The 21,609-nt window shown below is 39.4% G+C and overlaps 1 protein-coding gene across 16 annotated transcripts in view; it reads left to right on the plus strand.

Moving 5' to 3' along the window:
• PARD3B (par-3 family cell polarity regulator beta) overlaps positions 1-21,609 on the plus strand; it is a 394,367-nt gene that overhangs the window by 341,116 nt on the left and 31,642 nt on the right. For all 16 annotated transcript variants that reach the window (XM_085585197.1, XM_085585191.1, XM_085585194.1 and 13 more), the window contains one exon: positions 2,420-2,555. In XM_085585197.1, coding sequence (XP_085441323.1) covers positions 2,420-2,555 — 136 coding nt within the window. The remainder of the gene's footprint in view (positions 1-2,419; positions 2,556-21,609) is intronic.

Here is a 21,609-nt window from a genome sequence, read left to right on the forward strand (position 1 = left end):
GTTTCCACAGAGATTATGCTTGTGTTTTCACACTAATCCAGATGGATAACTTTCCATGTGCTGCTATCTTTCATTTAAATGTTCTTACTCATTCTCATGGTTAGGGATTGTAGTTTAATACCGCGTGGCAGAGGTTTGCCAAAGCAAAATCTGTCAGGCCCTGTCTTGTAATATGTGTAATCAGCTTGAACTCTGCAGCACCACTTCCACTCGCTGGCTCAAAGGGTTTGAGCAGAAGGAAGTTCACCTACAGGACACCTACAGTCCATGGAGCACAGGCTCCTGAATGCCTTACAATATATCAGTCTCAGATTTAATTTTAAAAGATGGGAGGAAAAACCCAATGTGTGTGGTATTTTCAGATTGTCTCTTCAGCCAAAGTGCCTGGTGGTAAAATGTGGATTAGACCACTGGTGACAGGTGCTGTACAGTTTACAGAGACCTGCAGGAAGCCAGATTGGTTGGAATCAAGCTAGACCTATTGCCAGTATTTCAGTGTTTCCCTCTTAGCTAGTGCTGCTTTGGGCAATCTTGTTGGCAGAGCAACAGGGACAATACTTTGGGCCTTATCTGTATGTTAGCAGCCTTCATTAAACACTTTATCTGTATTCACAAGTAATGTCAGGGGATTTCACAGGTATTGTAGCAGTCATGATCTATGGACCAAGCTTCACTTTTCTAAGTGATAGTCTCCATTAGCTAGACCTCAGTTTCAGTGTTTTGCAAACTGGAAATGGTTCTCTGCTATTTGACAAGAATTAATGCAAGGAACAGAGGCATTTATCTATGGAAGGAATAAAGGTGAAGAGGGAATATACTTTTTTTTTTTCCCTCAGTAGTCCACAGAGTTTGTGCAAGCTTTCTGCACTGTCTTGGCAGATCATGAGAAAAATCTCATGTGCTCTGGAAGATTTCAGTAAATCAGCCAGAGAAGCTTGAAACCTCTGGGACTTTATATAGAGTGGATGGATAACTTAGGCTTCAGAAGAGGAAGTAATTTGATTTTTCATGGAAACATACTGATGCTGCAAGTAACCATTTCCAATCCTAACTGCATATTCAGTTGCATTTGCAGCCTATGTGGAATTTCTCTTAATTGGTAGTTAATTTCCAACCAGTCTAGATTGCTGATGCATACTAGAAACTAAGTATTGTTGAACTGATGGGTTTCTGTCCAATGTTTTGTATGTGCTGTCCAAATTCAATTTGCTATGCAAATCCTGTAAAGGGCTTCCCTAGATGTTGGCATACTCATAGTGCAGCACGATGTAGCAAGATGCTCCACTGAGTCTGTGCACATGTGAGAAAATCTCTCTCTGTAATCCACTGATGGTGAGGCAGAGTTAAGGTTGTAGATTAAGAGAATATACAGTGATGTGCTGCAATAACAATGGTTTGAGTTTAGGAGAAGCCACAAATTAATTGTGTAATTAATAATTCCTGTGAATGCCAGTAAATGCTACTTAGCCATACACTCAGTACTCACCCCCGTGCTGACTACAGTAGGGCTGGAAATATCTGCAGGAAACATTTAATTTATTAATTTTAAATATGAACAAAGTGTTTTGAATTCTTAGCCGTTTTCAGGATTTTATTTAATAGTTCCTGATTATAGCTTGAGCTTCCGCAGTTGTACAAGCCCAGCTGTAAGGTTTCAGAAGACGCACCAGGGTCAAAATCCACAGAAAGGCATGTGTTTAACTTGATAAACTAAGCAACTCCACTGGATTTACCAGAGCAGTTTGCAGTGTGTGCAGTTCTGCATACAAGTGAGTCTTTGTGGATTACTAAGTGAATTACTGTTTAATTACCAGTTTAAAACTATGGTGTCAAGATTTAAGAGTGTGCTTTCCCATCTCTCTTGCCTACCCTGGATTTTCATGGTTGATGTTTGAGTTCTTTGTATAACTGGGAAGGAGTTTGGGGTTTTTTTTTATGAGACAAAACTTTTCTATGCTTCTCTGTGAATAATAGTTTATTCTTTACCTAGAACATATGTAATTTTAGGGAAATTCCGCATTTAGCATGGGAGCAAAACAAAACATTTTTTGTCAGCTTATCATCATCATCATCATTATTATTAAAATATGATAGTCATTTATAGCTGCTCACAGGAATGTTAAAAGTTTTTTTGTTCTCCCCCATCTGTCTGCATCCATCTGTTGTCTCTTGTCTTGTACTGGAATTGCTAAGTTCTTTGGACAGGGACAGCCTTTTTTAAAAGCAGGAATCAAGTTCACAATTAGCAGCTTTGTCAATATAAGAAAGCAAAAATTAGGCTGATACGGGCCAGTGGGAACTATGCAAATCAAGAAAATCAAACGCAATCCCTTTGTCTCGGGTCTGGCAATTCTCTGTGTGTACCTGGTGTCAGATCAGTGTGTTGACAGGAGTTTTATTCCACGTTTTTTTCCCCCAGCGGCTGCACAGGCGGCGGGAACGCTGATCGCATCCAGAGGCTGCGGCAGGAGTACCAGCAGGCCAGGCGGGAGGGTTTGCCTTTCTGCGAGGACGACGAGGGGAGGACGCAGCTACCCGACTACGACCAGCGCTGGGTAGGTCCTCAATGAGATCCAAAGTGCTTTGGCAACACTCAGGGGTAGCAGAAGGTGCTGATTTGTTTGTGCTCTCCAGAAATCCCGTATCAGTTTAACGGGAATTTAGAGAGTTCATAGAAATGGAGAAATCCCTAATGCCAGCCCACCAAATAATACTGAGAGCTTGGCTAAAATTAACTCGTCCATTCGCTGTGTTTGATTTAGGCCCAGGTTTCCTCCAGTAAGCCTGAGACAGAGTCACTGCCAAACTTTGTCGTGTGTGGTAGCTTCAAGGCTTTTCAGGTGGATTTACGGTACTCTGGCTGTTCATCCGGTGATTCTCTGGGCTAACAAGAGCATTAGAAGAGCAGCCTCTTGCTGTGCTTAGCTGGAAAGTGAGAGGGAGGAAACAGAGGCATGTCTGTCCTACCCTTCCTTCTGCACATGGGACAGTAGCAATCCGGCCATGTTACAGCCTTTTTAACTTTTATTAAGTGGAAAATGTAATAATTTGCTCCCCTGCATCAAATTTCTTAAAATATTCTATGAACACTATAGAACTGTTATAGGCATGGTGTGTTCCCTGTTCTATATCTTGGCCTCACACTACACAGGGACATATTATCTACCCCACTGCTGAAGAGTAACCTATAACCTGTAGAAGAGCCAGAGATCAAATCAACAGTGCCAGATTTTTGAATGTGTTAAATAAATGCAACAGCCATAGTCTATGGGTACTCAAGAGCTCTGCCTGAGCAAGCTTTGAACTTGGACTCTGTCTTTTTAGAGGTAATTATAATAAACCAGCATTCAAAAATGTAGCTTTGATAAAATGTAATTTATGCTAAATAAAAAAAATTAGTTTAAAAAAAGACAGAATTATGTAAAAATCTTAAGAATCTATTTTGAAGTTTGAACTAACATTGGTTTTAATGTCTGCAAACTATTGGTGTGAATGCTGAACTGAAATCTGCAATGACTGCTATAGTATAAAAAAATCCTGTGCAAGAGTAGACTTTATCTAATTCATAGAGAGATGCAGAGTTAAAAGGGGTATTTTAACATAAATTATCATATATATTTGTTCATTAACTCCAAAACTGTTGTTGTATATATTATTCTGATTCAATTACCTAAAGTGTCATCTTCAGCAAAGCAATTCTTTCCTTAAAGCAGTTAAATTTAATCCACTGCCTTAAATTTTGTGGCCCAAATTTGTGAGTCAATGTACCTGCCATTCTTCTTCTGAATTGCTTTTGTAAACTAAAGAATATGCATCAAATGTGTCTTCCTGTTGAAATTCTGTGTTGTGATAAGTGTCCTGACAGACCTCAGACTGGGTCAGTGCTACCTCTTCAGTAGCCTGAGGCTTTCTACTTTTCATCTGAAACTGGTAAAACTTTATTAATGCTCAGATGAGGTTGAGATTTATGATACAGTGTGGTTTCACAGGATTCACAAAGGTTTTCTTCTAGGTAATCCTCTATAAGCCTTTCTTGTTAGGTATAATGCCCAGAGATTACTAATTTGCTTTTCCCATGTGGCCTGTTGTCCTGAATCAAAGCACCTGAAAGGGTGCTTAAAATACCTTAATCTTTAAATTATTCGTAATAGTGGCACCAGAATTGTTGCTTTTTTGTCCTTCCAGTGCAGAATATTTGTAAACAGTTTTGTTGTGAGGAATGGCAATCTGCTCAAAAATCAGAGTTTACCTTGAGGGCTTTAGTACTCTGAAATTTGTTGCTGCAACAGTTCTTCTTGTTGAAGTAGTTTATAAACTTGAAAGACTTCTGGTCTCTTCATTACAACAATATTATCCATTGATCCATCCAGCTGTGCTTTCATAGGAACTGTCTTTTAGTCTGGAAAATACTGCAGCCACAGCTTGCTGTCTTTCGATTCATGGCTGAAAATTCTGTTCCTGCATGTAGTTTTACCCTTAAAATACCTATGTTGCAATCTACAGAGACAGAAAAGAAGGAACAAAAATATAATAAAAATATTAAAAATTTTTAAAAAGTCTCAAAGCACCTTGCCAGGAGAGTCCTCAAGGTAGCTTTGAAGCAATGCCATCATTCCCACCTTGGGCAGCTGACCCTCAGCAGTGCTGTGGTAACACAGGTTGAACAACAGCTGATTTTTTTCTACCTTGACCTATCAGGGAAGAGATATGCTGATGACTAATTGCATAATTGCAAATAAATAAAAACTTACTCCAATCTTCAGGATGTCAAGTCTTTTTTTAAAGAGACAACAAGCAGCTGAAGAGGAGGAAAACCTTCTGGTAGAAGTTTTCTTTCTTCCCACAGGAGGTTATAGCACCAGGGAAGCAGCTGGAAAATAGATGCTGGGTCTCTGTATTTTTAAGACTCGATTAATCCTTTCCTTACTTTTTTCACTCAACTGTTTTACCTAAACCAACTTTCCCATAAGATTTCTTTCTAATGTACAGCAGCTGCTGTAATCACTTTCCACCATCTCATGAAACATGCAGAGAAGTTGGGAAAAGCAGAGGATAATTTGAGAAGATGCTATCCCATCGCAAATCAGCAGCCTCAAAAACAGGCCATGAGTCTTGTCCTCCAAAATAGTATCTGAGAACTCATATGCCAAATTTCTATCTGATAAAGCTGACATTGACAAGTGGCCTTTAGCTGACACTGTAATAGGACAGAATTTCTAATAGAAGGGGTATTTCTAACAATCTACTTTTTTTAAGTGGGATAAATCAAGTTAAAGTGCAGAGCCGGCTGAAAAGCTAGCATTGTAAGGGAAAATGATCTCATGACAGGCAATTGGGATCCATAAATGTTTTAAAAATAAGGTCAAAAATTCATTTTAAATAGGCCTGCTATTCTCTCATCATCTATTCCTCCCCCCTGCATCCATTTTCCAATTCTCCTCTGTTCTTCTCATCTGTTGCTGGATGAATTTTTTGCTCTCTTGCGCCTTCATTCTGCTGTCTCTTCCCCACAGTCTATTCCTTTTCTTTTTGTAAGAAACTGAATTATTCAGTTTAGTGTGTCTCCATAAACAGACAAATTTATATAGTACTCTCTCTGCTATAGAGCCAGACCCTTTAAAATTCTTTTCCAGTTTCATTGTGCTTTGGTTTGTTGTCAAGTTTTTCATCCTTTGGACTTTCTCCATCCCCCAACCCCATCACCCACCCCTTCTTTTCAGGTTTATAAGTAGGATAAATGATAAACTAAATTCTGTATGGTGGATCACAAGGCTTAAAGTAAACCTCAGCTAGTTAGCCAAAGGACAGGCTGATAATAAGTATAAATATTGTCTAGGAAAATGAATGCCTTTTGTTGTCAGTGTAAAATGAGATTACTCTAAAATTTTCTGACATCTAGGGAATATTGGGATGTATCAGCTCTAAAAAGGGTTTAGGCATGTGCATACATGCTCATGTCTTAGTGGGACATCAGATATTCAAAGCACTCATGAAGATAGCCAATAAAAACCTAATCCAGGTCTCCCGACTGAGGCAGATGTTTGTGTACTATTGTCATAGCTGCAGTATCAGTCAGACTCTGAAAGAGCTGTGTAAGAATAAGCTGCAAGAACTTCGTCTCTCTAGGAGCTGGAAGGGTTTTTCACAGGCAGTCTTTTTCAGGGCTTTAGAGTCACAGCCTAATAGCAGATCACGAGAAATAGCTAAGGAGCTGTCAAGAGAAAGCCATGCAGTTAGCATCTGCACTTGTATTTAAGGGCATTTAAATAATGAGGAATTAATCATCTATTTGAGGATTTACTTGGATTGTCTTACAGACTTTGTAGAAATCCAGTTACTTAAAACATCAATTCTTTCCTTCAGGATGGCAGTAAATCCTTGAAACTTTATCTTTTTATGTACATTCAAGGACTACATGTAGCACCAGCCACACTGGGAATAGTTCTTCACCTGTTATTGACCACAGCAGCTTCACCATAGAGAACCTTGGGTTAACTGTTTCTAAAAGCCATTTCCTTATTTGCAGATAGGATTTGCAAGCTAGTAAATAACCTAAAGATACAAGAAAATCTGTGTTTGGATACTGGCTGTGAACATTTCAATTGAAACAAACCTGTCATGTACTGAGTTTTGTCAGTTCCCAGTTGAGAGTAGGAAAAAAGAATCATGCCTGTGTGTGTTAAAGGCCATGTACTTTATTGTGTGCCTGGCAGGATTCCAAGCCTAAAAATCAACGAGAACAAAGAAAGGAGCATTAATAACTGCATTATTTTTCCATAATGTGTCAAAGGGTTCCCCGCTTCCTTCAGGATGAATAAGGAGCTGTTTGTACTTTTCATGATCAATTAATTCCATGTTCAGGATGTTGCATTTCAAATAGGTTAGGTTCCTACAACACACAAACGTTTGTGTTGGACTATGGTTAGAAACCAGAATTCCAACTTCTAGAATAGTAACATTCCAGTCTTCTAGTGCAATGGGAGAAGCTGACAGTTTTATGTGAAACCATATAGCAGAAACTGATGCAAATTCCAGACTTTCTGAGTCCACGGATTATTTGTAGAAAACACTAAATAAAAAGAAAATAAAAAGAGAAAAATACAATAACATATTTAACATATAGGTGCTTTGAAAAATAAAATATTTGTTGTTAGAATGCTAATTAAGAGAGTACTCAAAACATTTTATTAGACTGTACGATTAACTTACTGATCAAGAACTTTTTATGGTTCCAAATTATCCCTGCTTAATGAAGCTTTCGGACTGGGATGTATTGTACAGAGCTGTTCTAACTAAGCAGAGTGATTTTGAAATTTATAGGTCAGCTTTTGGGGGTAGTTTTGGGGGGAAATTATTTGGGAGAAATCCCCGCCAAACCTCATGTGAAAAATAAACTATTCCAAATGGCACATGCCAGGAGAGCCAAATTCAATTCCATTAATACTAATAATAAAGAGTGACTTCTCTAACTTGTTTGGAATCATTCCTACTTATACAAAGGTTAGATTTGGCACAGATTATCTGAACCAGAGGAGAGTCTGAAATGCTCATGTCTTCATGCATACACTTTTTACATGCTTTCATTTACCAGGGGAAACAGTTCTGGTGCCATATGTCATCTTATCAAAGCTCATTGGTACTGTTTATACCCTGCAATATTATGTGAATTCCAGAAATTCATTGTGCCATCTATTCCACAAGGTGCCTCTGCATACAGCTGGGTTATATTGTTTTTCAGTGCAGGGGGGGTGATTCTGAGGAAGACAAACACTAAGCATTTCTCGTATTTCATACAAGCTGTGGGAAGAAATCAAAACATGCAGTGCTGCCAGGCTGTGGCTGTCCTTGCAGGCTCATAGTACTGAGAGATACCAAATGTGCCAGCAATCATGTCCCTTGCAGTTAGGACAGGTTCTTCTGATGTTGCCCAAATGGAGGATTTGAGTGGAGCATTGCAGAGATCATGACAGCTGCCATGGATCAACTTGATATGATATGAAGGGCCCTAGAGGTTTTCCATTGTATACATTTTACCTAATTTGCCAGTATGTTAAGGGAAGCAAGAAACAAATCTCTAACTGATAATTATATTGATGAGGGGAGTCTGTGAGGAGGTAATCCATGCAGTTTAGTATGCGGTACAGTCACTGTGTTTGAGCATATAGCTCGCAGCTCTGCAGCTTTTATCTGTTGGCTTTTTATTATGTGGGGCAGGAAAAATGGGCACAAATAGCCTTTCTGGAGCTAGCTGTAATCTGGCTTGACTGCAGTCCTCAATAGTAGCTGAGTATTTGCAGTTTGCTTTGAGTTTGGGAAGCTCCTGCCAGTATAGGCTTCAACAAGTTTCTGTCTCCTTGTTGGTCACTCTGTAGACAGGGGACCGTGTGGCCACTTTCCCTGAGCATGCGTGCACACTGTGCCAAATCTCAGGCCAGCATCACACGGGGAAGCTGGAAGAGGACTGAGATTTTAACACCGAGCCTTCCCACATGGGGCTGCCAAAGCCAGCGCTTTGCACCCTGAGCTTTCCCTCCCGTCCTCAGCCTCAGTGGTGCTGCTCTGTGGCAGCTTGCTCCTGAGCCCCAGCAGCTCAGTGCCCGTGCACCAACAGAATCAGATGCAGCTGCTCCTGTCGGACTGCAGGGCAAGGGGGAAAGCAGACTTCCTTTTAAACTGACCTCCTCTTCCTCAGGCCAGTAGTAAGAGGCCTGCTTCAACTTCTGGAAGGGGGCCCCAGTGGCACCACTCATTTTTTAATCACGAGACAAATCTGTTATGCCACTGAAATTCATGTCTGAAGCTAAGCATGCACTTAGGTATTTATTGGATCAGGCCTGAAATCAGGCTTCAAACCTGTTCCCCTTCAGGCACAAGCTCTGGCCCTTACTACCAGGTATCCGGTGCATTTGTCAAATAGATGCTGACACGGTTGACTTCTTTTTCAATTCTTACAACTTAATTTCCCTGGGTCATGTTCATGTTCAGTGTTGCTGATTAAAAAGAAATCTCCTCCCTCAAAAATACCTATGATCCAAAGAGTTGCCTGTTGTCCCAGACAGCACCCCCTTTCCTGAAGATGCTGGTCACTGTCCAGCTCTGCCTGCTAAGGATAATATCCCGCTAAGCCAGAGAGTGGTTTGGAGAAAGGACTGCAAAATTTGTTCATTTAACTTCAGGGAAAGCAGAATGACCTCAGTGAGGCAAACAGCAGTGATTGCCCAGTGTATGCAGGACTTGAGGGTCAATGGTTGAGCTTGAAAGAAGCTGGGTCAAGTAAGACAACTATGTCGTTGAGGCTGTTAGAGAGCCCAGATCTTGTATTTGTTATAGTTGAGTATGTGACAGAAGCCAACTGAAATAATGGACTTTTTATTACTTTTGATTTCTGGATTGAGTTCTGTTGTATAACTGTGCAGCACTCCTCATTCCTGCAGTGCAAAATCTGAGGTGGAGGCCTTGTGTCTTCCTGAGTTTTGCTGAAGTTCCTTGCTGCAAAATGCATTAGCAGAACTGCTTGTTAAATTCCATCCTTGGTGCAGCCTTCAGCAGTCAGGGTGTCAGTGCTCTGGCTACACTGTTGTCTTGCAGTTAGAAAAACACTAAAAAGTTCAAGATTTTTTCACAGCCAAGGTGTGAAAAGTAATTAGAATGTATCACTGGTGTTGGGTATAAGCAATTATCTGTGAATATATAAAGGCCCTATTTTTCTCAACAAACAGGCGACATTGCTATAATTATTTTAAATTAAAAAGAAAGTCAGTGATTCAGACATGGAGAGATTGGGTGGATAACTTTATTAGTTCCCAGTCTAAGGTCTGTAGTGCAGATGCTAATCTAGTATCAAGACTGCATTATAATAAAGTACAAAATATGGAAAAAGAGAACTGCATTTACCCCGTAAGGCTGGTGCTGAACATAACTTTGACTGTTCTGCTCAAGGCCAGCTCTCTTCAATGATCAGCTCTAAGTCTGGCTCTTAAAAACGCTGGGAAAGGGAGCACTAGTGTCTTCCTTCTTGCTCCGTACAGAATCTGACTGGAACACATTCCTCCTATCCAATGTGCTGAGTTTTGAGAAGTTCTGCAAAAGTTAGTAATCAATTTAATCTTTGTTTGCATTTGGTTTTTTAAAACTTTTTTTTAAAACTTCTTTAGTGTTCTTGCTTGGTTTAGTAAATTTAATTTGTAAGCAGAAATTTCCCAATGCAGAATGGCACCATGCAGCCTAATCTGAAGGGTTTGATTTGATTTTCTTGGAGTGTTTTTGAGATACTAATCAATGGATTTTTTTATATTAAACAAGTGTTTTTGATGCTAAACACTAAGAATGCAAGCACAACACATAGTCCTGCCTGTGTTTTTGCTGCTTTTGCTTCATTAAATGGCCTGACTGTTGTGTTAAATGTCATGTTGCCCAATATTAAGTAGTGTCACTCCTGCTGAACAGTGTATCATAAGTCCTGTATGATAGGAGTTATTGAGTCTTCTGTAATCCAGGTGATATTGGAATGTCTGCCTTGCAAGCAGAAATACAAGTTCTGACCCTCCTGCCTCCAAGAGTGTTTTGCTGCTCAGGACAGATAATATGTGAATAACCCAGAGTAGCATAGATTTCATAAAGTAGTATATCGAATTTAGCATGTAAGTTGTGAATGCATACAACTGAACAGCAGGACTGGTATCTCCTCTACAGTGCAGTCTGGTCACCAGTTATAAGGTCTTTCTAGATTAGTCCAGTCATCCACTTTCTTGCTAGGCTGAAATAATGATTGTCAACATTATAATTGCAAATAATGCCCTTCTGTGTTAGGAATGCCAGTGCTGCATGTGACAACAAACAATGGCAGAATCTCTGTAGGAACCTGGACCCTAGGGAAGCCTAGATCAGATTATTCTTTCCACCATCAGCTATTCCAAGAAAAGTCAGAGTAGTAGATACCTGGAGTGAAACTTTGAAGTTACTGTATGACTCAAAATGAAGGGAGTCACTTGGATTCAAGAGTCTCTTGTAATGCAGCAAGCAGTGTTATATTAAAATATATTCTATAGGTCATAATTTGATGATAACTTCTTCACAATAAGATAAAAATTAATAATTTTAAATACTTGCCTGTGCCTTCCATCCCTAATCTGCCATCATCAAAACAAAGTCATTCTGACAATCTAAATTCACCCTTTCCTGTGCAATGATTATAGGGGAATTTAGCAAAATGCTATCTAGTGATATCCACCAGTGGATCAGTACGAACATTTACATTTGTGTTTGAAGCTAATTTTTAATGTATTTCTCTTAATTTGCTAGGAAGATACTTGTCAAGTTAGCAATTAAACTGTAATTTGGTCACTGAGGTGTTTACACGGATTAATAGATCTCTCTCTTAAGCGTATGCTCCTGGGTTTGAAATAACAGCTATACTGCGTGGTAGCATGACCCCACTTGAGTTTCACACACACATGCACAAAATCAAATTCCATCACATTTTAATGCAAATTTTACCTTTGCAAATGATGGCCTGAAAAGAATGAGTTTCCATGGTAACCTTAGGGAACACATAACCTGTTTATCATAACTTCTTCATGAAGCAAGACAGGGGGTGGGGAACACGCTTTGATGTCAGCTATATTTTTCTGCAGACAGCATTCTGCTCTAGCACATATAGAGAATTTACCAAAATACTTGCGTACTGTCCTAAATGAACTTCTCTTTCTGTTCTTAGAGACAAAAGCAGCTGTATGGAATAACACAGGAGGTAACTGCAATAGGCAATATGCAACTTAATTAACTGAAAATGACCTTTCAGCTCCTGTCTATTGTTTGACAACTAGGTCAACATTTTGAAAAACCAGTCAGAAATTAATAGTTAACAGATTTCTTCCATCACTTTATCTTTTCTTGCTTTCCCTCCATGCTTTAAACTTAGCCCTCAGGTATCCCTGCTGCCTTTCAAAGCCACTTTTTTTATTTTTTCTTGCTCTTTCACTTCACTGCTGAAAGTACTTTTTAGAAAAATGCCTTGAAATATCTCTGAACTCCTATATTTTGGAGCTACCACAGAAAAAATATATTGATTATACTTCACATTCGGTGCTGACTTTCAGAGTTGAGGTGGTGGCTCCTGGAGCTGCCATTAGCAAGAGTGAGTTTGATGGCTGTGAGCATCTGTAAGGTTGTATTTTTCCTGCAGATGCACAGTAACTCCTGGCTAAAGGAAAGTATGTCTGCAACATTTTTTTAAGGTCATTAGGAGTAAGGAACAGATGTTGAGGTTTTTCAGAATGCTGCTTTGAAGTGCCACTTAGGAGTCAACTGACAAGACTGACCCTATAGGCAGTGATTTTTGGGATTGGAACACAGAGGAACCATTGCCCACAGTTACCCATCTGGTATCCATCTGGTACCAGCAAACAACAGACAGTACCAAATCACAGAAAAACTGTACCAACTGCTAAATTGGTATCAGCAAGCAAAGAAGGTCACCACCCAACAGCAGTCGCAAGCAGGAGAAACAATGTCTGTAACATTTACAGACTGGTATCTGAAGATCCGGAGGAAGCTGATGCCATAGCATATGGAAAGCAATCCCTGTCTCTAAGCCTGCTTATGCTGATGTTGTTTGCTCAGTATTAATCCAGGTTTGGGGAGGAGGTTTGGGTTTTGGTTGTTTGGGGCTTTATTTTTGGTGATTCTTTTTTTTGGTTTGGCTTTTTTTTTTTTTTTTTTTTTGGGGGGGGGTTTTGTTTTGTCTTGTTTTGGTTTGGTTTTGTTTTGTTTTTTGGGGTTGTTTTTTTTTTGTTAACCATATTGAATTTGTAGTGTGGGGAGCTTTTGTCGCGATGCCATTGAGAGAGCGCCTCTCTTTATTGGCATCTATGTTTAACAGGATTAAGGTGGATTTAATACCCTGTGCTACAGACTAACCATTCAAATTGTAGGAGTACTGTTCCATAGTGGTGTCAAATCACAATGGAAGGAGTTGAAGTTAACTTTTAACTCCATGACGATTTACTCTGCAGCTTTTCTTTGATGTAAGTTATTCTTGGGGAGAGCTGTGGCAGGGGGTTGTTTTCCAATTTTACTGCCGTCTTCCTCTTCTTCCCTCTGGTCATCTTCCCCCTTTTTCTTCCTTTTCTTTTCTTGAAGCAGTGTGTTGGTTTGTACAGTAGGTAAGTGCATAGAATGCAATAATACAACAGTGAGACATTTAGTGCCTCTAGGTGCTACCCCTTCTACTCTTGAGGACCTCCAGCAAGGCATGATTTTATAGACAATGAAAGGCTTGCTCTCCCCTGTGAAGCTGCCTGCCTGCAGGAAGCTTTTCACTGTCTATTTCCACTACTTGCTCTGCAATTTAGTTCCATGCCCTGCTATTTCCCCCTTCCCTCCTTCTTTTCTTCTCTGACATACACATGCATATACCCCCTGTGTACACATTCAGCACCAACACCAGATGTAGGTAGACACAGCAAAATAGCGTTATCTCAATGTGTGCATTAAAACACTCAAAAATACACCAAACATTTTTATTTTGCTACCCTCGTCTTAAATGGAAATATCGATCTGTCCTCTGTTTGCTTTCCAGGTACTGACACTGTCATTTCATTTTCCCTAAAAAGAACACAAGCTCATAGCTGAGCTGCAAAGCATGGCCATTACACCCTGGCATTGGTGCCAAGAACTCTGCTGACTTAGCTAGAGAAAGATGCTGAAAGCCTGACTTTGAGAGAAAATTCAATTCAATTCACTTCATACAATGTCTCTCATGAAGTATTTCAAAATGCCTTATATCAGGAGATAACATAATGAGAAAATGCTTTAGAGAACTGGGTATTCAGATAGCAAGACAAAATGATACACAACAATGAACTGGAGTAAAAGAAAAGACGACTGTCATTTAAAAGCAGTAATCATCTGGATAAGTAGTCTTGTAAACTAATTACAGTGAGAAGAGAAGCAAAGAATGCAAGACTGGGAGGAACAAGAAGCAGCTTAATTTCAAACAGGCTAAAGCAGAGGACTGGTTTCATGGAAGGAGAGGAATTAACGCCCAGTATTTAGAACTACTAAAGGCGACCTGCTTTAGAAATGTGTCCACACATATGGATTAGTATGCTGTTTATTGCATCACAAGTGTATCTCTGTGACAGGTTAAGTTATTCTCTTTAGTGGCTGGGAAGAGATTAATTACTTTGGCCTGGTTCAGGGGAAGAGCAATTGAAATGCCTCCTTGTAGTAGGAAAGAATCAATGCTGACGGGTGCTGTGGGTTTTTTGGTTTTTTCTTTTGCTGCTTTTAAGATTTTTCAACTCAAGGGAAACTTCTGTTTGCCTGTAAGTTGAGAGTAGGTTTGCAAGTGAGGGTGTTGCAAATCTGGTGCTCATTAAAGACAATTAAGAGATAGAATTAACGAAAACATATTATACAAATAATGGAAAAGGAAGCCACCCACAGAGACGGGCACAGGCCAGGAAATTATCTCATTTTGCTTGGTCAAAGGAAACCATAGTTCTCCAGCACCAGGGATTGGGAGATCACAGAGCGAGGGTTCAGAAAGCAGAGTATTTTCTTTGTGGGACTGTGTAAAAAACACTTTGCAGTTCTGGCTGCACCTCCATCTTTGCTGTTTTCTCTCTCTTTAGTGTTGCAAGATACAGCAAATGCTGAGAGCTTGTTTTCTACAAAACTAAGGCAATTGCCATGTTTTTAAACTGTTATGGGAACAGCCTGTTTCCCTTTTAAAGTTCCCATCTGTGTTTGTATTTCCCTCAGTCTATTGCCTTTATAGAGAATTTTCTGCTCCCTCTAAATCTAAACCATTAGTTTCACCTCCTTGAACAAGAGGTAGGGCATTACTGAGGAGGAAAAGTAAATCCTGAGATAATCAGCCCTGATTAATTCTACCATGGAACACTGCTGGTTTCAGTGTTCCTGGTGTTCATTGCATAGGGAGAAGGGACAAGTGACTCTGAGAACGTACATTTGTGTGTGAGCATGTGTATGTATATGTATGTATCTGTAGAGAGAGACAGGCAGAAGGGGAGCATTTAATTGCCTTGCAATCGGACCAACCAAGTAGTGTTCTGATTGCATACAGCTGATTTTCCAAGTGAAAATCTTCAAACCTATTCAACTGCAAAACCAAGATCATCAGTGACTCTGGAGTGTGTGTCTGTGTTTCTTATAGGGAAGAGGAAGGTTGGTTTGATTACTATCTCTTTTTCCCTTTGGACAAGGGTGTTTTTCTCATCCAAGGGAAATGCATTCTAACAGCATGAACATAACTATTAATCAACACTTAAGTGATAATCAGTGAATGAAAAATGATGACCAGAAACTGAAAATGTACTTGCATAGCTACTTTGGTGCTTTTTCTTTGAGATCATGCCCTTGCATTTTTAACATGAACAATTTTTATAAAATTAGTGCTGATATATTCCAAAATGCAGTGATTTAAAAAGCCAACACTTACTTTTTACTTGGAAAAAAATTACTAACAGGGACTGATATATTAATATCTGCTTAAGTAATGTTATAAAGCTACCTTGGTAATCTCTGAGATAGAGTCTCAGTTGATATGAACCAGTAATATCTTACAGATTTACTTGAGAGATGAAGATGCCAAAATTGTCATCATTGGAATGCTGTATTCAAATGTGTGAAGACATGTTCAGGATACAGACAGATAAATGTTTTTCCTGTGTATTTTTGCTCAAAAAGGAGATAGAGGCACCGAGGGATGCAGGTGTATGTTAGCTTTGGGAATGCCTCCAAGAGGAATCAGATGCTATTGAAATTAAAACAAAACCCCTCTCAGTATTTAGCATGCTTTCCTGAATCATGGCCAGGGTATGTGGTGGCACCCAGCAGAAAGTAAGGCTGTGTGATTCTCCTAGTGAGCAATACCTTGCTTTTGTTCTTCCAAGACATTTTTTGACCAACTCAGTCACAGTTCTAATAGCATCAAGTGTTCTTTGGAATAATCACAAAACCAGATGAGTATAAAATGCTTAAAGTAAGTGTGTGCTTAACAAAAAGAAAGCACAACATTCCCTGGGACTGAGCCCAGAGAGCAGAACTTTAGGAGACTGCGAGGTCATGACTTGGTGATTGGGCCATGAACAGGCATCTGTAGCCATCCATTGATTCGCCTTTCCAAAATATTTAACCTGTTATTTTCTGTTGACACAACCTAAAAGAGTTCATTTCCCACACTGCCCAAAACAAACTTGAAGACATTGGACCATGATTTGAAAACCTCTGCCAATTGTAGTCCTGAGATATCTGTAAAATGGAGCAGGAACAGAAAAACAAGGTGTCTCAGGATCTGCTGGGAAGATACTGCTTCCTTCCTTATTCTTGGGAATAAGTTTGTTTGTAACAAACAAATTTGTAACAGGGAAGTTGAAAGTGCTTTTTCTCTTCAGTGGTGGAGGTGATTTTAAGAGTTCCTGTGGAACATCATCTTGGCTTGCCATTGCAGCCAAGAAGAAAAGCACAACTAAGATTATCAAAAAGAAGTATTAAAGGTGCTGTCTTATATCCAAACAATGGTAAAGCAGTACCAATGGGCTCACAGAACATTAGACTCCTCTTTGAGGACTACTTCTGCCATTAAAATCAATGCAACTTAATTAAAGCAAATTATAGATAGATACATCTATAAATAAGATATTAAAGTGCGCCGCTGAATATGATAATTGCTGCATATTTAGCAATCAGCGTGTGTGTTCTGCTTTTGCCAGGAGGGATTTCTTTCAGAGGAATCAATGGAGCTTTATTAAAAACCATCTAAATTAGAGGGAGAAATGATGAGTGTTATAATAACGCAAAATCACTGTTTCAACTTTCATTGCAAAACTGGGAAAGCAAAATATATCCCTCTTTGTGTATGTATGGAAAACATCAGAAAAATTCTTTTGAATTGTAGACAGTGGTAGAATTTTTAATCTTTACCTTTTGATGCAAAACATTGAAAAAACTGGATGGAAGATACCATGCTTTCTGTAGAAATGCTGGGGCTCTCCAAGGGTTGGGTAATGAGGATATCACAGCAGTGAGGAATTAAGAAGACCCCTTCAATCAATTTCCACCATTTCACATGGACCATCCAGTTCATGGCCTTGCATCACCTGCTTCTGTTTCAGCAGCTAAAGAAACTGTTAGCAAGTCAAATTGTGCTCCTAAATTTCACTTGCAGTTCCCAGAACCAGGTAGAGTTGAAATGCAAAAAATAAGTGGGTTAATTTTGATGCTTCACCTGTGTATGAAACATTGAGACCAGGGTGGGGAATAAATCCATTTCTACCTCTCCATTTTTCTTCAGTTTTCACTTAATTGAAAACAAAAACCAACTGTGTCTCAGCAGAGGGGAGACCTGAAGGTTAAAGGGCAAATTCCGTTATACCACAGCTCTTTTTGGCATGCTGAATCTCAACCCATGTGATTAGAAACGCTCACAGACAAAAGAAGAGCTTTGAGAACAGAGGTCAAACCAGCATCTGAATCAAGTCCTTTAGCAGATGATCACAAGACTATTGAAAAATGCACTAAGCAATGCAGCAGTCCTATGTGTCATGTTTATACACAGACTTTCAGGCTAAAAGCAGAACTGGGTGGCGTTTTCAAAGCACTTGGATTGATGGCAGAGCAAGAAGCTTCACTCTGCAGCCTTCCTGGGCTGTCTCCTGTTTTACAGTGCATGTCACTTGTATAAAATAAGAATCCTGCCATTCTTATGGGCAGAAAACCACAGTGCACAAGCTCAAGTGACTTTTCTGAGCATACACAGTAAATAAGTGAAAAAGTTAGGAGTGCCAGGACTCCTATCTTCATAAGCTTTTTCTGATCTCCCATAATTTTAAATCAGTCAGGTGTAGCTCAAGTGGAGTCAGCAGTGTTTTGCCCTGGATTCACAAACATGTAGCTAAAATCTCATCAACCTTGAGGAGGTTACATTATTGCTACTTACCTCGTGGGCAGCACATTGTCCAAATTTTTATTCTGATCTTAATGGTAATTTAAATGTTTGGAGGAAGTTTATGGTTCACAAGTCAGGAAAAAAAGGGCTAAATAATAAAAGGACAGCAATGCTTGGCATAGGAGTGAAGAATTAGTAATCCTGAATTTAACATCTACTGTATATGATTCTTTTTTAACGGTGGGAAACTTTTGACTCTGAACAGAAGAGTAGCTGATTTAGAAGTTTTGAAAGAATTTTTTTAACTAACCGACCTCTGCAATAATGATGAAGTTTTCTGTAAGCAAGTCTAAATACTTGCAGGGAACAGTAACTGCAACTTTATGAGACAGCCAACCTGAAAATGTCTCTGCCTCATTTATTTTCCTTATAAGAAGTATCCATGGTCTTGAGTCTTCACTCAGGATGGACCTTGAGCAGGGAGTCAGGTGGCAATCTGTGAGAAGAAGTAGAGCCCCAGGCAAAAGCATACTGTCCTGCTGAATTCTGCTGGTAGGGGCAAGGAGTTGTTGCTGATTTCTATTTGCAGTGTGGGAGCTCTCACACAGTTTGAGCTGTGTGGATGCACAAGAAAAATCAGTTCTGGTTTCATGTAGCTTAAACTTCAAAAAGGATTGCTATAGTTGTTATTTTTTGTACCACAGCATCTGTCCAACCCCTAATACCTTGACCCATAAGGAAAGAGCAAGGGAGGCTTTCCTGCTAGCAGCTAGAATTGTACCTTTAGCAAATGCTCCAAGAGGAAGGCAGTATAAGGCAGGTGAGGCTGAATGAAATGCATGATCTCCCAGGGAAAAAACAGTCTCATGCACTTTTCTGTACAGTTTTCAAGATTGTCAGGAGCTTCAGGATTAAATAAATCCTTTCTCTTCCCTTAAAGAATTGTTATTCTGAAACAGCAGGATTCTCCTGTAGGCAAATTCCAGACTTACTCAAGGCACCTGCTCACAGGTATACTCTATTTACTCTATTTATAGCTTAAAATTTATTTGCAGGTGGTTGAACACTCTAAGATATTTGTTTCTGACTTTATCTATGCTGTCCTTCAGTTCTACACTTCTACCAACCTGGTTCTTCTGCTGGGAACTAGCAGGGGTTTAGTTAAGGATGCAGGGGATATTTTCTGGAGATACCTTTCTATCACAGAAATCTTGTTAGCTAGTGAAAATTATTGCTTCTAAAAAGAGAGACTTAAACAACAGAAACATTGACTTGCCATGTGTAAAAAACACCTCTCTGGCACACAGAAAATCCTGACCTTGAAGGCATTGAGTTACATGGAGACAGTGTCTTGCCAGTTTTTCTGCTATCTTGTCTCTGAGTGTGGCCACTGCTGTGGCTGGGATTCCCAAAGGGACAATTAGGAGAACAGCCTGCTGGTACAGAGGTTCTGCTCTCCCATTCAGCTCTCAGGTCGTGCCTTTCTTCCACCTGCCAAAGGCTTTACTGTCTCTTGCTAACCAGATGTTAGTTGGTTTGATTCATATTAGTGTCCTGTTTATTAGTTTTACATTCCACAAAGGTCTTGGTCAAACCAATACTTTGCAACAGTTACATTTCATGGATTGTTTGCTGTTGTTTTTTGATAAAGATAGTGTTTTCTTTCCTCGATTTAAACATGCTGCTCTTTTAATTGCACTGATAGGATGATGGCTGTTTCTGTGTTTATCTCTGCCCGTTATTTTTGCATATTCATGTTTTGCTTGTTAGTTGAGGCCGCTCTTAAGAGATGAACTGTTCATAATGATGCCACTTATTTTAGTTGATGTTGTTAATTTAAACCCTAAAAATACAGGAGTATATTTTGAATAATTTTTTCTGTTGTGAGTTACCATACATTTGTGAAATGTGTATTTCACCTGCTGTTGTGTTCTCTATTGATTGGAGTGTTGGTCTCCTAAGCTCTTCTAGCTACATCTGTAAGGACTCATCTGAGCACTGCACCTTCTGTCAGCTCCCTTGCTGGTCACCTTGTGGTCACCACCCATTTGGTTTTGACAGGACTTCCAGGTTTTAATCCTGATTCATTAAGATTATTGTTTCTTCACCTAAATATGTTGTGCTTATTAACTGTGTTAAAAATTCCACACCTAGTTTGAGGGCCAGCTGCATATGTCCTGTTTTAGGAAAGGAGGAGAACTTGAAATATTTTGATCTTCCTAATTAGTACATTTCACACTGATTTTTAGCTTAGTTTGTTGTGGAAGGCAGCAAAGGAACCCTTTGCTTTTACTCTTTCTGAAACATAAATAACTTCTACTAAGGAGGTGTTTCTATTTTCACATTTTCTCTTTTCATCAGGGTAGTATTTTATTCCAGGCACCATTTTGGCACTCCAGGCTGAGTGATGATACGCTTTTACTGTCGCATGGACAGATGGAGAAGGAAAATCAGAAGGAATGGCTGAGCCTTTAATTAGCTGTGCAGAGCCAGAGCATGCTTTTCCAGTGCATTGGGGGTTTTATATAGGGTGTGGAGACTCAGCCGCTCGATGGATCCAAATTAGCAAAATTGTGTATCCGCCACCAGGGTGTTTCTATGGTAACTGTCTCTCAAATCATATATACAAACAGACCTGGCAGGGGCTATTGCCTTCTATTTGGTCTGCAGGAAATCATCAAAAAAGGGGTGTTTTCAGGCTGAAAAAAGGCCTTGTGATGTAAATATTTTTTACTTTTGTGGTTGGTATAAGTTTTGAGATTACTGCTTGGTTCTGGCACAATTCTGAGTGTTTGTGGTTTTTCACATTGCCTGGCTGCTGTTACTCCCTTTAGGTGTGAGAGTGCAGGAAAGTCACACCACTACCAGACTCATGCATGTAATTAATAACCTATATACAGCTGCTCAGGTAGACAACAAAAACTACATGTTTTTATGGTGAGAGACCAGATTACACATTTGTTTTTTCCTCCTCATTTGTCTTCATAAAACGGGAGAAATCTAGAGGGTCTTCTCTTACCAGTGTACTTGGGAACTTAAGGGAAATTATAAAACTGATGAAATTAGCAGTATAAAAACAGCCAAAGTGGCTGTAACTCTTCACCTAAGTGACTCTATAAAGTCTCTCTGCATGTTACTTTTTCTGGTGGAAAAGAATCAATGAATGAGCCCTTTAGCCTACTGCCCTCTTTTTGAAATGCAGGGCGATTATTGTTATTTTTTGTTCATCCAAAGTCAGGTGCTGCTAAGCATGGGTCATTTCAAATCAGAGGTGGTTTTCTTCTTGTGACAAACAGTTCTGTGAGGATGCCTTTCTGTTTTGAATGAGATAAAGGAAGCTTGCAAGAGGCCTGTGCTAAATAATTTTTTTCATTTACAAGTATCTTGGATGTTTGATGAGTGCCAAGGTGCATAACAAAATTCATCTGGAATAATTTCTAAGCCTGCCTAGTAGCTCCAAATGATACTGCCTCTCTTTGCATAGGACTCAGTTGATGTAATGTACACGGAAATGCTTTGTAAAGGTAGATAACACTTAATACACCTGAATGCACAACTTTTCTCATTGCAGTGGTTTATACATCTGTTCAGTGAAAATGGTGTATTGTGCATAAGTTACAGGACTTCCAGAAATGTACTTTAACCTGTAAAATGCAAAAAACATGTTGATTTTTGTTTTCTCTTTTTTCTAATCG

The sequence above is a fragment of the Lonchura striata genome, chromosome 7, assembly GCF_050655825.1.
Source record: "Lonchura striata isolate lonStrDom1 chromosome 7, ASM5065582v1, whole genome shotgun sequence".
Lineage (NCBI taxonomy): Eukaryota > Metazoa > Chordata > Aves > Passeriformes > Estrildidae > Lonchura > Lonchura striata.